The 15,520-nt window shown below is 49.1% G+C and overlaps 1 protein-coding gene across 1 annotated transcript in view; it reads right to left on the reverse strand.

Moving 5' to 3' along the window:
• The window catches only part of LOC143974843 (alcohol dehydrogenase 1-like), an 86,657-nt gene that overhangs the window by 25,947 nt on the left and 45,190 nt on the right, over positions 1–15,520 (reverse strand). Inside the window, exon 6 of the mRNA XM_077476598.1 lies at positions 12,598–12,858. Coding sequence (XP_077332724.1) covers positions 12,598–12,858 — 261 coding nt within the window. The remainder of the gene's footprint in view (positions 1–12,597; positions 12,859–15,520) is intronic.

A 15,520-nucleotide genomic window follows, 5' to 3' on the forward strand; every position in this document is an offset into this window, starting at 1 on the left:
CGGTCAATGATTTCATTGACCCGGACGTCTGTGCGGTGTCGTATACGTCATTTGACGCGGCTGTTCGGTGGGTGCGGCGCTACGGCCGGGGAGCGCTCATGGCCAAGGCGGACATTGAGTCGGCTTTCCGGTTGCTGCCGGTGCACCCGGACAGTTTTCGATGGTTGGGTTGTCACTGGCGGGAGCAGTTCTACGTGGACAAGTGTTTGCCTATGGGCTGCTCCGTTTCTTGCTCCGTGTTCGAGCAGTTTAGTTCGTTCCTGGAGTGGGTGGTGCGGGATGTTTCCGGCATTGAGTCAATCATTCACTACTTGGACGATTTTCTCTGCATCGGCCCCCATGCCTCCGCTGTGTGTGCGATTCTCTTGTCCACGTTGCAGCACATCGCAGGCGTTTTTGGGGTGCCATTGGCGGCCGAAAAGACGGAGGGCCCAGTGGGGGTGTTGAGTTTCTTGGGTATAGTGATAGATTCGGCGGCTATGGAGTGCAGGTTGCCGGATGACAAGTTGGCGGATTTGCAGCGGGCGATTCGGGAGATTCAGGGCCGTCGGAAGGTTCAGCTGACGACCTTGCAGTCCTTGCTGGGCAAACTGAACTTTGCGTGCCGCATCATCCCGATGGGCCGGGTGTTCTGCCGGCGGCTGTCGGCGGCGACGGCGGGGGTGCGGGCGCCCACGCACTACATTCGGTTGACGGAGGAGCACCGGGATGACTTGGGGGTGTGGCATGATTTCTTGTCCTCCTATAACGGCAGGGCGGTGTGGATGTCGGGGCCGGTGAGCAACTTCGATGTCGCATTGGTCACCGACGCAGCAGGGTCTACGGGCTATGGTGCGTTTTTCCAGGGCAGGTGGAGTGCGGAACCTTGGCCGCGCTCGTGGAAGGAAGCGGGTTTCCTGGGTAACCTGGTGTTGCTGGAACTCTTTCCGATTGTGTTGGCTCTGGAGCTGTGGGGGGAGAGTTGCAGGAATTTGAAGCTGCGCATCAACTGTGACAACATGGGTGTGGTGCAGGTGGTGAATCGCATGTCTGCCTCCTCCCCTCCTGTTATCAGACTGTTGCGCCAATTGGTCCTTAGGTGCCTGCGTTTGAATGTGTTTTTGTATGCTGTGCATATACCTGGGGTGGAGAATGCCTTAGCTGACTCCCTGTCTCGTTTCCAGTGGGACAAGTTCCGGGAACTGGCACCTGGAGCGGAGGCAGTCGGGATTCCGTGCCCGGGGTGGATTTGGGCGCTGCCCTTGGAGTCGCCGCGGGCTGGATACGCAGGTCTGTAAGTGGGGCTACCTGGACGGCATACGTGAAGGTATGGCGGGAATGGCAGGAGTTGGTGCGAGAGGTGGACGGAACTGGGGGAGCCGGGGATGGGCGCTTGCTGGCACTTTATTTTGTGGTCCGGAACGTGGAGAGTGGGCGCTCGGCGGCAGTGATCGATCGGAAACTGGCGGGCTTGTCATTCCTTTTTAAGTTGTTGGGGTCGGAGGATTGGTCAAAGGGTTTTTGGATACGGCAGATGCTGAAGGGTTTTCGGAAGCAGTCGAAGAGGGGGGACACGAGACGTCCGGTGACGTTTGGGGTCTTGGTGGCCATTTGTGGTACATTGGTTTCGGTTTGCACGTCTCCGTTCGAGGTGCGGTTGTTCACGGCGGCCTTTTCATTGGCCTTTTACGGGGCTTTTCGGATTGGGGAGTTGGTCAGCCCGTCCCGGAAAGTTCCTGGGGGGCTGGGGGATCATGATGTTCGGGTGGCAGGATCAGTGGTGGAGATAACTCTTAGGCGTTCGAAGACGGACCAACGGGGTAGGGGTGTGAACATTTGCTTATTCAGTTTGGCAGGGTCACAGGTTTGCCCGGTAGAAGCGGTTCGGAGTTACCGAGCGGTTAGGCCGGGGAGTCCGGGTCCATTCCTTGTCCACGCGGACGGGTCTTTCCTGTCCAGATTCCAGTTCGTGGCGGTTTTCCGGCGAAGTTTGGCGCTTAATGGTTGGGAGGAGTCGGAATATGCTTCACACTCCTTCCGCATCGGGGCGGCCACAGAGGCGGCCCGGTGCGGGTTGGATGAGGCGGCGGTACGAAGGATTGGTCGTTGGGAGTCGCGTAGGTTTAGGTCATACGTTCGACCTCAGTTAGCGGTTGGGCGGTCCAGGGAGTGGGATGGCCCTTAGTTGTATTCCTGGTTGGTTGGTAATACGGAATGCGATACAGGAACCGTTCCTGGGACTGATGGAGTTTTTTCCACGGGGGTAGGGTTGGGATCTCCGTGGGGTGGTAAGGGCAGTGGTTAGTGGTTTTGCTGTGGGGTTATTGTTTTTCGGGGATCAGCAGGTTTTGGTTTCTCGTTTCAGATGGAGGTTCACCGCGCCTCGTTTGGATCGTGGGCCACTCCTACGTGTGTTGGGGGGCCAGGAGAGGAGACATGAGACCTGCGGGGAGGCAACTGGGGATTTCCAGGGCAGAAGCGGAATTGCGATGGTTGGGGATACCAGGAATGCGGTGGGAGAGGGTGGTGAGTGTGGTTGAAAGGTTCGTGTGGCTGCATGGGCCCCCGGATGTGTTGGTTCTGCATGCTGGGGGGAATGACTTGGGAGCCCGGAAAGTCCGGGATTTACTGAATGACATTAAGGCGGATTTTCTGAAGCTGCGTGCTAGGTTTCCCAGTACGATCCTGCTGTGGTCGGATATTGTCGCCCGGACGCAGTGGAGATGGGCAAGGTCAGTGGCCAGCATTCAGAAGACGAGGATCCGGGTGAATAAGGTGGTGGGGAGATTCGTGATTCAGAATGGAGGGCTGGTGATTAGTGATGGACGAACTTCCGACGGGACGTTTCGCGAACGCGAAACGCGAACGGACACAAACGTTCGCGAAAACGACCGTTCGCCGCGGGCTCCATTGACTTCAATGGGAGGCGAATTTCGCAAACCTTTAGGTCGAATTTGCGGCCACGGGGTAATTATTAGGGGGTAGCACGTAGTCCCACCACCTGGACAATAGCATAATACATGTATGAGGTGAATTTGGGATCGATAACTACAAGCATTTTTTTTTTATTTGGGAAATTGTTCTGACAATTCAGGACTATGGAGCTAATGAAGGCAATGGAGGAGAGGGAAGGTCAGGGACCAGGGTAGGCAAACAAGAGGGTGCAGGAGATACAGAGCACTGACAGCAGCACCGTAATACAGAGCACTGACATCAGCACCGTGACATACAGCGCTGACAGCAGCTCCGTGACATACAGCGCTGACAGCAGCTCCGTGACATACAGCGCTGACAGCAGCTCCGTGACATACAGCGCTGACAGCAGCTCCGTGACATACAGCGCTGACAGCAGCTCCGTGACATACAGCGCTGACAGCAGCACCGTGACATACAGCGCTGACAGCAGCTCTGTGACATACAGCGCTGACAGCAGCTCCGTGACATACAGCGCTGACAGCAGCTCCGTGACATACAGCGCTGACAGCAGCTCCGTGACATACAGCGCTGACAGCAGCTCCGTGACATACAGCGCTGACAGCAGCTCCGTGACATACAGCGCTGACAGCAGCTCCGTGACATACAGCGCTGACAGCAGCTCCGTGACATACAGCGCTGACAGCAGCTCCGTGACATACAGCGCTGACAGCAGCTCCGTGACATACAGCGCTGACAGCAGCACCGTAAGCAGCCCCAGGAGGAAGTCAGCACAGCACAGGGATGGTGTGATCCCCTCATAATAAGAACCCCCAGGAGGAAGTCAGCACAGCACAGGGATGGTGGGAGCCCCTCATAATAAGAACACCCAGGAGGAAGTCAGCACAGCACAGGGATGGTGGGAACCCCTCATAATAAGCAGCCCCAGTAGAAATATGACACCGCTCAACCTCTTCAAAGAGGAGGGTAGGGGCATATAGTACGGTGTGCTTTTTTGGGTCAGGGAAGTGAGCCAAATGAATTAAGAAGGTCTGTGTGCTTGATTCCAAAAATTGTTTATAGACATATACATGGTCTACTGATCACATGTGTTGAATTCCTCCGAGATCCATGCCTCATTCATTTTTAGAAATGTGAGGTAGTTAACACTGTGGTGAGCTAGGCGAGTACGCTTATCGGTCACAATCCCCCCTGCTGCGCTGAACGTCCTTTCGGACAGGACACTGGATGAGGGGCAAGCCAACAGTTCGATTGCAAATTGGGCAAGCTCTGGCCAGAGGTCAAGCCTGCCCACCCAGTAGTCTAGGGGTTCATCACTCCTCAGAGCGTCCACATCGGCCGTTAACCCAATGTAGTCGGACACCTGACGGTCTAGGCGTTCCCTGATGCTGGATCCGGATGACACCTGTCGATGGGTCGGCTGAAAGAATGACCTCATATCCGAAGTCACCAACACATCTTCAAACCGGCCTCTTCTTGCAGGCGCTGTTGGATTGGTACCCGCAAATCCTTCTCTGGGAGTGGGAATTGCTCCTCTGCCAGCGCACGCAAAAGCAGAATGCAGCATTTCTCGAAGCAAGGCCTGGAAGTGCTGCATTCTGACAGCCCTCTGCGACGGCGGTAACATTTCCGCCATTTTGTGTTTGTACCGGGGGTCTAAGTACGTTGCCACCCAGTACTGGTCCTTGACCCTCATGCTTTTTATACGGGGGTCCCTATTAAAACACTGGAGCATGAAGGCCCCCATTTGCACTAAAGTGGAAGCGGTGTGGTGGCCTGGCTCCTGCTCATCATCCAGGATAATGTCGTCCTCTTCATTCTCCTCTCCCCATCCTCGCACAACAGGGATCCCAGAAAGGTTTAAAGCATGCTCTTCTTGCTCCTGCTCATCCGCCCCGGCACCATCCTCCTCTGACTCCTCATCAGACTCCTGTTGTTGACTTGTCTCAGATAGAGTAGCCCCCCCTGGGAATTCATCCAGCATTGCGACTTCCTCATCTTCCCGCTCCTGCTCCTCCACAGCCTGATCAATGACACGACGCAATGCACGCTCCAGAAAGAAGGCATAAGGTACCATGTCACTGATGGCGCCATGGCTGCGACTGACCAGTTTGGTGATCTCCTCAAATGGCCGCAGAAGTCTGCATGTGTCGCGCATGAGCAGCCACTGGCGCGGTGAAAAAAAACCCAGCTCCCCAGAACCGTTTCTTTCGCAGAGTTCATACAGGTAGACGTTAACTGCACGTTTCTGCTGGAGCAGCCTATCAAGCATATAGAAGGTTGAGTTCCATCGCGTCGGGCAATCGCAAATAAGACGTCTGACCGGCAGATGGTGTCGCCGCTGAATGTCAGCAAGGCGAGCCATGGCCGTGTAAGATCTTCTGAAATGGGCCGAGATTTTCCTTGCCTGCCGCAAGATGTCCTGGACCCCAGGGTATTTGACAAGGAATCGCTGCACGACCAAGTTTAAGACGTGTGCCATGCACGGCACGTGCGTGATTTTGCCCTGTTTCAATGCGCTAAGCAGATTGGCACCGTTGTCACACACCACTTTACCAACTGTCAAATTGAGCGGTGTTAGCCACTCATCTGCCTGTGAACGCAAAGCTGAAAGGAGTGCCGGGCCAGTGTGGCTCTTTGCTTCCAGGCACAACAGACGCAGCACGGCATGGCAACGTCTCACCTGGCATGTGGAATAGGTTCTGGGGAGCTTGGGCGGTGCAGTGGAAGAGACGCTAGCAGCGGAAAAGGAGGAGGCAGCTGAGGAGGAGAGGGAGGAGGATGGAGTAGGAGGAGGAGAAGAAGAGTCAGGCCTGCATGCAATCCGTGGCGGTAAAACCAAATCTACACGGGTGCCACGGGTTACATGCTTGACGGCCGTCAGAAGGTTCACCCAGTGGGCAGTAAAACTGATATACCTTCCCTGCCCGTGTTTGCTAGACCACGTGTCTGTGGTCAGATGTATCTTGGCACCGACACTGTGTGCCAGAGATACATTCACTTGCCGCTGAACATGGCCATATAGCTCTGGGATGCCCTTCTCTGAGAAATACTTCCTTCCTGGGACCTTCCATTGTGGTGTTCCAATGGCCACAAATTTGCGAAAGGCCTCCGAGTCCACCAGTTTATATGGCAGTAGTTGGCGGGCTATGAGTTCTGACAAGCCAGCCGCCAACCGTTGGGCAAGAGGGTTATCCGGCGTCATCATTTTTTTACGCTCAAACATTAGGCCCACGGAAGCCTGCCTTTTTGCAGAAAAATGTGAGCTTGGCGTGATGGAAGGTGGAGTGGAGGACAATTGTGAGGAGAGAGGAGAAGGAGAAGTAGAAGACGAGGCTGGACGGTGAGAGCCTGCAGTGTGGCTTTGTGTGTTCCGTTGCTCCCACTGGGCTCGGTGATGGCTGCTCATGTGCCTTCTTAAGGCGGTCGTCCCTAGGTGAGTATTGGGCTTACCGCGACTAACGCGTTGACTGCAAAGATTGCAGATGGCAACGCTATTGTCAGCAGCGGACACGTTAAAAAAAGCCCACACTGCGGAGCCATGTGCCGGTGTCCTGGGAGCGCCAGATGTGACCGTACATGGTCGATGACTCGCTCCTGATACATTTGCAGTCTGCTTTGTCCCTGCTGTGCAATGTAAGTCATTGCTGCTTCTCCTCCCTATCTGCTGGTCCATATCTCCCTCTGAACTCCCCTCCTCTTCCTCTCTTGTGGGCACCCACGTGACATCACTAGACACGTCATCATCAACGTCACCTTCCCCACCGCTATAAGTAGAGTAGGCAGCAACACCGGGGACCAACCTCCTCCTTGGGCTGATCTGGGTACTGGCGTCAGACTGCTGAGTAGCGCTTGTTGCTACCTCCTCTTCCTGATCCAATACCAAGAGTGGCTGCGCATCAGAAATGTCCTCTTGATATGGATCGGAAAATAATTCCAGTGACTCAAGCGGAAGGTATGTGGTGGTGGTGGTGGTGGTCGTGTTGTTGGTGGTAGTGTCTTTGGGGGTGCACATAGCAGAGAGTGAAGAAGAGGGTGCAGATCGAGAGGATGAGGAGGGTGCAGAAGAGTAAGGCTGAGCGAGCCACTCAACCAAGTCTGGTGCATCCTTTAAAGTAATTGAACGCACCTTCTGCAACTTCCCACTTTGGCTCAAGCCTGTTGCTCCTGCCCTACCCCTACCACCCCTGCGGAAGGGCCTGCCTCTTCCTCTGCATGTCATTTTTTAAATGACCCTGTGACAAAACTCTTAGTCCCTATACCGCTGAAGGACTGCTGCAGTATAGGTGAGCGGTCAGCAGTGGTGCACGTCAACCCTATCTATTGTGGACCTATAGCGGTCCTTACAGAACAGCAGACTGTACCGCACTCAAGCCTATGTACCGTAGCACCCTATACCAAGTTACCAGTCCTTATAAGAACTTTTGTGGACCAAGCAGGTTGTGTATTAGTGTTTAGCAGACTGTACGTCAGTCCCTATACCGCTGAAGGACTGCTGCAGTATAGGGCAGCGGTCAGCAGTGGTGCACGTCAACCCTATCTATTGTGGACCGATAGCGGTCCTTACAGAACAGCAGACTGTACCGCACTCAAGCCTATGTACCGTAGCACCCTATACCAAGTTACCAGTCCTTATAAGAACTTTTGTGGACCAAGCAGGTTGTGTATTAGTGTTTAGCAGACTGTACGTCAGTCCCTATACCGCTGAAGGACTGCTGCAGTATAGGGCAGCGGTCAGCAGTGGTGCACGTCAACCCTATCTATTGTGGACCGATAGCGGTCCTTACAGAACAGCAGACTGTACCGCACTCAAGCCTATGTACCGTAGCACCCTATACCAAGTTACCAGTCCTTATAAGAACTTTTGTGGAACAAGCAGGTTGTGTGTTAGTGATTAGCAGACTGTACGTCAGTCCCTATACCAATGAAGGACTGCTGCAGTATAGGGCAGCGGTCAGCAGTAGTGCACGGCAACCCTATGTATTGTGGACCGATAGCGGTCCTTACAGAACAGCAGACTGTACTGCACTCAGGCCTATGTACCGTAGCACCCTATACCAAGTTACCAGTCCTTATAAGAACTTTTGTGGACCAAGCAGGTTGTGTGTTAGTGTTTAGCAGACTGTGCGTCAGTCCCTATACCGCTGAAGGACTGCTGCAGTATAGGGCAGCGGTCAGCAGTAGTGCACGGCAACCCTATGTATTGTGGACCGATAGCGGTCCTTACAGAACAGCAGACTGTAACGCACTCAGGCCTATGTACCGTAGCACCCTATACCAAGTTACCAGTCCTTATAAGAACTTTTGTGGACCAAGCAGGTTGTGTGTTAGTGATTAGCAGACTGTACGTCAGTCCCTATACCAATGAAGGACTGCTGCAGTATAGGGCAGCGGTCAGCAGTAGTGCACGGCAACCCTATGTATTGTGGACCGATAGCGGTCCTTACAGAACAGCAGACTGTAACGCACTCAGGCCTATGTACCGTAGCACCCTATACCAAGTTACCAGTCCTTATAAAAACTTTTGTGGACCAAGCAGGTTGTGTGTTAGTGTTTAGCAGACTGTGCGTCAGTCCCTATACCGCTGAAGGACTGCTGCAGTATAGGGCAGCGGTCAGCAGTGGTGCACGTCAACCCTATCTATTGTGGACCGATAGCGGTCCTTACAGAACAGCAGACTGTACCGCACTCAAGCCTATGTACCGTAGCACCCTATACCAAGTTACCAGTCCTTATAAGAACTTTTGTGGACCAAGCAGGTTGTGTATTAGTGTTTAGCAGACTGTACGTCAGTCCCTATACCGCTGAAGGACTGCTGCAGTATAGGGCAGCGGTCAGCAGTGGTGCACGTCAACCCTATCTATTGTGGACCGATAGCGGTCCTTACAGAACAGCAGACTGTACCGCACTCAAGCCTATGTACCGTAGCACCCTATACCAAGTTACCAGTCCTTATAAGAACTTTTGTGGAACAAGCAGGTTGTGTGTTAGTGATTAGCAGACTGTACGTCAGTCCCTATACCAATGAAGGACTGCTGCAGTATAGGGCAGCGGTCAGCAGTAGTGCACGGCAACCCTATGTATTGTGGACCGATAGCGGTCCTTACAGAACAGCAGACTGTAACGCACTCAGGCCTATGTACCGTAGCACCCTATACCAAGTTACCAGTCCTTATAAGAACTTTTGTGGACCAAGCAGGTTGTGTGTTAGTGATTAGCAGACTGTACGTCAGTCCCTATACCAATGAAGGACTGCTGCAGTATAGGGCAGCGGTCAGCAGTAGTGCACGGCAACCCTATGTATTGTGGACCGATAGCGGTCCTTACAGAACAGCAGACTGTACTGCACTCAGGCCTATGTACCGTAGCACCCTATACCAAGTTACCAGTCCTTATAAAAACTTTTGTGGACCAAGCAGGTTGTGTGTTAGTGTTTAGCAGACTGTGCGTCAGTCCCTATACCGCTGAAGGACTGCTGCAGTATAGGGCAGCGGTCAGCAGTAGTGCACGGCAACCCTATGTATTGTGGACCGATAGCGGTCCTTACAGAACAGCAGACTGTAACGCACTCAGGCCTATGTACCGTAGCACCCTATACCAAGTTACCAGTCCTTATAAGAACTTTTGTGGACCAAGCAGGTTGTGTGTTAGTGATTAGCAGACTGTACGTCAGTCCCTATACCAATGAAGGACTGCTGCAGTATAGGGCAGCGGTCAGCAGTAGTGCACGGCAACCCTATGTATTGTGGACCGATAGCGGTCCTTACAGAACAGCAGACTGTACCGCACCCAAGCCTATGTACCGTAGCACCCTAGACAGACCAAGTTACCAGTCCTGATAAAGAGCTTTGTGGAACAAGTGAGTTGTGAATGATTAGCAGACTGCAGCAGAAGGGCAGCAGTCAAGTATAATATTCTTTCTATATTTGGAAGAAAGAATATTATACGTGTACAAGCCTATTACCGTACCACTGATACCAGTCCTGAAAAGAACCTTTGTGGAACTAATAGTAACAGCAAGTCTTTAAAATTATCCTCACTGCCTGACACACTGCTTCCTGCCTGTCCCTATACAAATTGGCAAAAAAGAGTAGGCTGGAACGATTAGCTGGAACAGCTCTTTTGTGGACCTGATAGTAACAGCTAATGATGATGATGATGATGATGATGAAGAAAGACTAATCTGGCTGAGCTGTCCCTAAAATAGCAGCATACAGCGCTCTGTCCCTTTATCTAAACTGACAAAAGAAACTCAGGCTGCTGACCTAACACCTATACCAGTCCTGAAAAGAACTTTTGTGTACCAAATAGCTAGCGTTTTCTCTGTCCCTACTCCACACAGGATCCTTTCCCTACAGTGACAGAAGAAAGAATGTAAAATGGCCACCGGATCGGGTGTATTTATAGGTTAGGGGGAATGTCCAAGTGTCCATGAGCTGTCATGTCTCAATTGGTTGTCCTGTAACACATGATAAACGTGTCACGAAAGGTTAAAGTTCTTGTATACATTAAACACGTAAGTCCGCCGGGGCGAACGACGGAAAAAGGCGTTCGAACCCGCGGACGGCGAAAGTCGGAAATTCGCCGCGAAACGACCGCCGGGCGAACCGTTCGGCCATCACTACTGGTGATCAGGCACAGGGAACTGGAGTCCAATGTGGGTCTGTACCTAAGGGGGGATGGGGTTCATCTCACGGATGTCGGGATTGACCTGTGGTCTTTGGGTTTACAGGGGGGGGATCCAACAAGCTTTGAGGGTGTGGGGTTGCCCTCAAGGGTAAGGTGGTCACCCTTTTCAGGCTGTGGCGTGAGATTTCTGGTGGTCTTTGACGGTGGCGGTAAAACAGAGGTGATATAAAAGGGTGGGGGGGGCTCATTGGTATTATGGGCCCCTCAGTTGTATTCCCGAACGGTGGACGGAATACTGGGAGGTTTTTCACTGCAGGAATTGTTTGTCTCTGAGCGGTCACAGCGTGAGGCCTGGTATGGTAAAAAGGTAAAGCAGTGAGGTTGGTGTTTTTGGAATTAAAGTGGGTCACCGTCAGAGATCACCAGACTGGAGTTGATAAAAGTTGTTCAAGGTTTTGGTTTACAGTTGTAGATATATATTTATATATTTATATATTTATATACATATTTTGGAGGGAGTAAAATATTTTGGTTATGTTTAATAAAAGGCTGTTGTGGCCATTTTACTCCAAAGAAAAGGTGTGGTCTCATTATTATAGATATATAAGGGCTGGTATGGGACATTATTGAGAGGGGGACTGTTGGGCTACGCAGGTCAAGGGAGCCCCGGAATGACACGTACTGAAGGGGAGGGGTAATGGAGGGGCGGGCATGACCGGGTGCCTAGAGACACCAAGACAGAGGATAGGTGGAGGAAGAGAAACACGCAAGGGGGAGGAGCCATATAAAAGGGGGGCGGAGCCGGAACGGGACCAGTCTCGAGGGGAAGACATCAGAGGAGGCAGTTTTCCCACCCTCCCTCCCTACTGGATAGCATGTTTGGGTATGAGTTGTTGGTTTGATTGCTGGTGTTTTCGTTGTGTTTGTTTTCTGTCTTTCAGGTGCAGTGGGCTGTTCGTCACAACAGTGAAGTCGGCCCTTTGGGGGGCTGCTGCGTGAGATTTCTGGTGGTCTTTGACGGTGGCGGTAAAACAGAGGTGATATAAAAGGGTGGGGGGGGCTCATTGGTATTATGGGCCCCTCAGTTGTATTCCCGAACGGTGGACGGAATACTGGGAGGTTTTTCACTGCAGGAATTGTTTGTCTCTGAGCGGTCACAGCGTGAGGCCTGGTATGGTAAAAAGGTAAAGCAGTGAGGTTGGTGTTTTTGGAATTAAAGTGGGTCACCGTCAGAGATCACCAGACTGGAGTTGATAAAAGTTGTTCAAGGTTTTGGTTTACAGTTGTAGATATATATTTATATATTTATATATTTATATACATATTTTGGAGGGAGTAAAATATTTTGGTTATGTTTAATAAAAGGCTGTTGTGGCCATTTTACTCCAAAGAAAAGGTGTGGTCTCATTATTATAGATATATAAGGGCTGGTATGGGACATTATTGAGAGGGGGACTGTTGGGCTACGCAGGTCATGCACACTGGACTTTATTAAAAAAGCCAGTAATGTTAGCTGTAGAAAGCTGTATTTGTAGAGTGAGTTTTTAGCATCTTTAGGCATTTTTTAGTTGTAATTTTTTTTTCTTTTTTTCTTTTAGAAAAACTATAACTATAAAAATGATGATCAATGCTAAATAGCCACGTTGTTCAGCGTGCTTAAGCTGTTTTCATCTTTTTTCAGAGTTAAAGCTGAAAAACTACTCTTAAAACCCACTAGTTCTGTTTTTTCCACCTAGAAAACATGCCTGCCAAATATTGCTGATAACAGCCTATGTGTGCATGGACACATAGGATAACATGATGGAGACGTTATTGACTGCAGGAAAAAATGTCTGAAGCCAAAAAAACAGCAGCTGTAAAAACATCCAGTGTGCATGAGGCCTTACAGTCAGCTCTTTCTATATTTTAACCATGTAATAAACGGAATGAAGGTTTTATAAATGTTGTCCTCCCTGGTACCAGTAAAGTCCGTAGGCTCTTTTTTGTGCTTTGATTACGTTTTATACGGATAAAGGAATGACAAGCTAAAAAATTTCCTATATATTTATCTCTTACCATGACATCAACTTTGCCAATGCATTCAAATCCATAGTCTGCTCCTCCTTCAGTCATTTCCACAATAACTTCATGGATTGGTTTGTCACTGTCATTTGGATTGAGGCAATCAGTACATCCCAATTCTTTAGCTCTGCTAAATTTGGTTGGATTGATGTCTACACCAATTATCCTGGAAGCACCAGCAACTTTGCAACCCATGACAGCAGACATTCCAATTGCACCCAAACCAAACACAACACATGTGGTCCCTGGTTTCACCTAGGAAAGAACACAGTCATTCAATTTGTATTAGGGTACTGTATGAGGATTATACTCTGAAATATGAACCTTAATTATAATAGCTATGGCTATTTTACCTGTTGAGAGGACTATTCAATAAATCCTACAGCTTGAAAATTTCGATTTCTTTCTTGTAACGTCACAAGATCTGTAGATTTTAGAGTTTCAATTTTACCAGCCATAAACAATTAAGTAGAACTGAATCATCCATGAGCCAATAGATTTGCTTAGGGCTTGGTGGATGTCCAGGGTGACTAGCTACAATGTGTATGCTCCTGTAGTAAACCAAGGGGATAGAACAATTGATCAAAGCTCTGCACATGCCTGTTTCTTCATAAAGGGGGATACACTTATAGAAAGCTGATGTTTGGTGGGGCCATGACAGTGCAGACAATCCAAATGGGGTTGATATGTGCATACTGCAGTCCTTATCAATGCTAACTAAAGAAGTTGTGGGGGAAAGGGCAACGTTTCCTTGCCTTAGGCCTCATTCTTTCTTAATGCATCTCTGCAGTTACCACTTTGCAGAATGTGGATGTTAAATCTGTGATCATTTTCAATACAATCTTCTGACAGAAATTCTAAGCATCTAAGCATCTTAAACCCAGCACATTGTACTGACTATAATCCTAGGAAGCCATTGCAATTTGTGAAAAAAATTATTTTGACATACCTGTAAATTACATTTCTTGGAGAACAGTACAAGACACAGGCAAAGTATTTATAAACCCTGGGTAATAGGCTTGTACCTTCAGATGACGGACAATGGCAAAGCTGTTGAGGACCTGCCCCATGCCTCACTCTATTAGTCTTCATTTTTGTAGCAAGCCGTGAAGAGTAACCAAGGAACAGAGGGTGTGTCCTGTCCTGGTTGCCAACATATGAAGTTTACAGATATGTAAATGTATATCAGGATGCAGGCATTGTATTCATAGACCCTGGGACATCCCCAAGCAATGAATTAGATGGGGTGGGTAAAACACAGGCAACAGAAATGTGCAACAGGTCCACACAAAAAGAATTGACTAACCCAACAAGATGACAGATTGCACCAGAATGGCTGTAGAATGAGGACCTCCTTAGAGGTGGCATTACATGATTGAAAGAGGGGTAGGCATTTGACATAGATGATCTGTTCAGCTGGTGCTGATGGGAGGAATACAGAATGTCACTAGGGAGAATCTGGGAAGGAGACGTTTTTTATGGTTTGGCACTTTAGAAGAACCCCTGATAAAAAGGCTTTTGCCTATTTGATGACATAAAAGGTGTACTGCCCTGTAATAAGGAAGTTTGTAATAGTGCTACACTATTTTCAAGAGGAAAGGAAGGAATTCCCTTTATGGTGGTGCCAGAGATGTCAAGAATATCAGAGGCTTGGAGGCTGCTTGGAAGGGAGAAGGAAGGGAACCGTTGTGGGGAATTGATACTGTATTGATATCGTACGGATATTGTTTTGTTTATAAAAATGGCAAGATATGGTTATTAGAAAGTGTTTCTTATATATAATTATTATTAATAACCCATGTACTGTATTTTTTGCAAAGAAATAAAGAATTAAAAAAAAAAAAAGGAAGTTAGTCAAAAAGAAGAATCTACCATGGGTATTAATTGATACATTCCATGGCTGAGCTCTTTTGATGTACAGACCCTCGGAGTGTACAAAATGGTGAAAGGAGATTGGATTTGAATTGTAGCTAAAGGATCTACTCTGAACAATCTCAGTTTTGAAACCTATTTTTTGTACACCTAGAGAAAAAGGATAGGGGTAGCCCAGGTCCTATAACAAGGGTGTAAGGTACAGATCTGGGACAAACTGAAAAGGGTCTAGTTGAAAGGAAATGCATATCATGAAAACATACCATCATTGTAGGTGATCAAGAATTTATGTTTACATTCTAATTAGGGCTTGGTGTGCTTGGCGAGTTAAAGAATCTCAGGGAAGATAACCTATGCCTAGAAATGGTTAATATCCACGACCCATAAAGCATGAGGGTTAGAAAGATATATAACATTCCTTGGTAATTCGGAATTGGGAATGTATAGGAACCTTGATTGCTTAAAGTTTTTTGGTCTGTGAGCAAGGATAAACAGGGCTGGGTTTAACAGAGACCCTGGGAGGTAGTACCTAACTAAGGGCTTTTATAGATGAGTAAACTTACTGTCATATGATACCCAAGACCTCTTTTTTCCTTTTTATGGGTAGAGAATTCTATCTGCATCAAGAAACATGCATGAGTTTGGAAAGGTTTACAGAACCATGAAATACATTGCAAACATCATCTCTGTTAAAACAGTAAAGGTCATAAATACAACTTACACCTATTTTACATGTCTACCCTGCTGGTCCCTGTAAAGGTGGGCATACACCAGAAGGGTATTTAAGTTCTGGGTGCCATATGGTTGGACTACGACCCTGGAGTTTTTTTAGCACCCTGCTGCTAACTCAACATGTTGCACCAAATGCCAAGGTCCCACACAGGATCCAGTGTCCAAAGCAATATGAAATGCCGTCCCAACAGCAAGGGGTCTGGGTACAGCCCCCAAGGTTTTACAAAGATTGCAATGTACGGATGCAATGTTTCTATTGTTAATCACTAGAAAACAATAATTAGTTGACTGAAGTTTCTGAAGTTAAAATAAT

The sequence above is a fragment of the Lithobates pipiens genome, unplaced genomic scaffold (assembly GCF_037356315.1).
Source record: "Lithobates pipiens isolate NorthernLeopardFrog02 unplaced genomic scaffold, aLitPip1_a1.2 Scaffold_13, whole genome shotgun sequence".
NCBI classification, from domain to species: domain Eukaryota; kingdom Metazoa; phylum Chordata; class Amphibia; order Anura; family Ranidae; genus Lithobates; species Lithobates pipiens.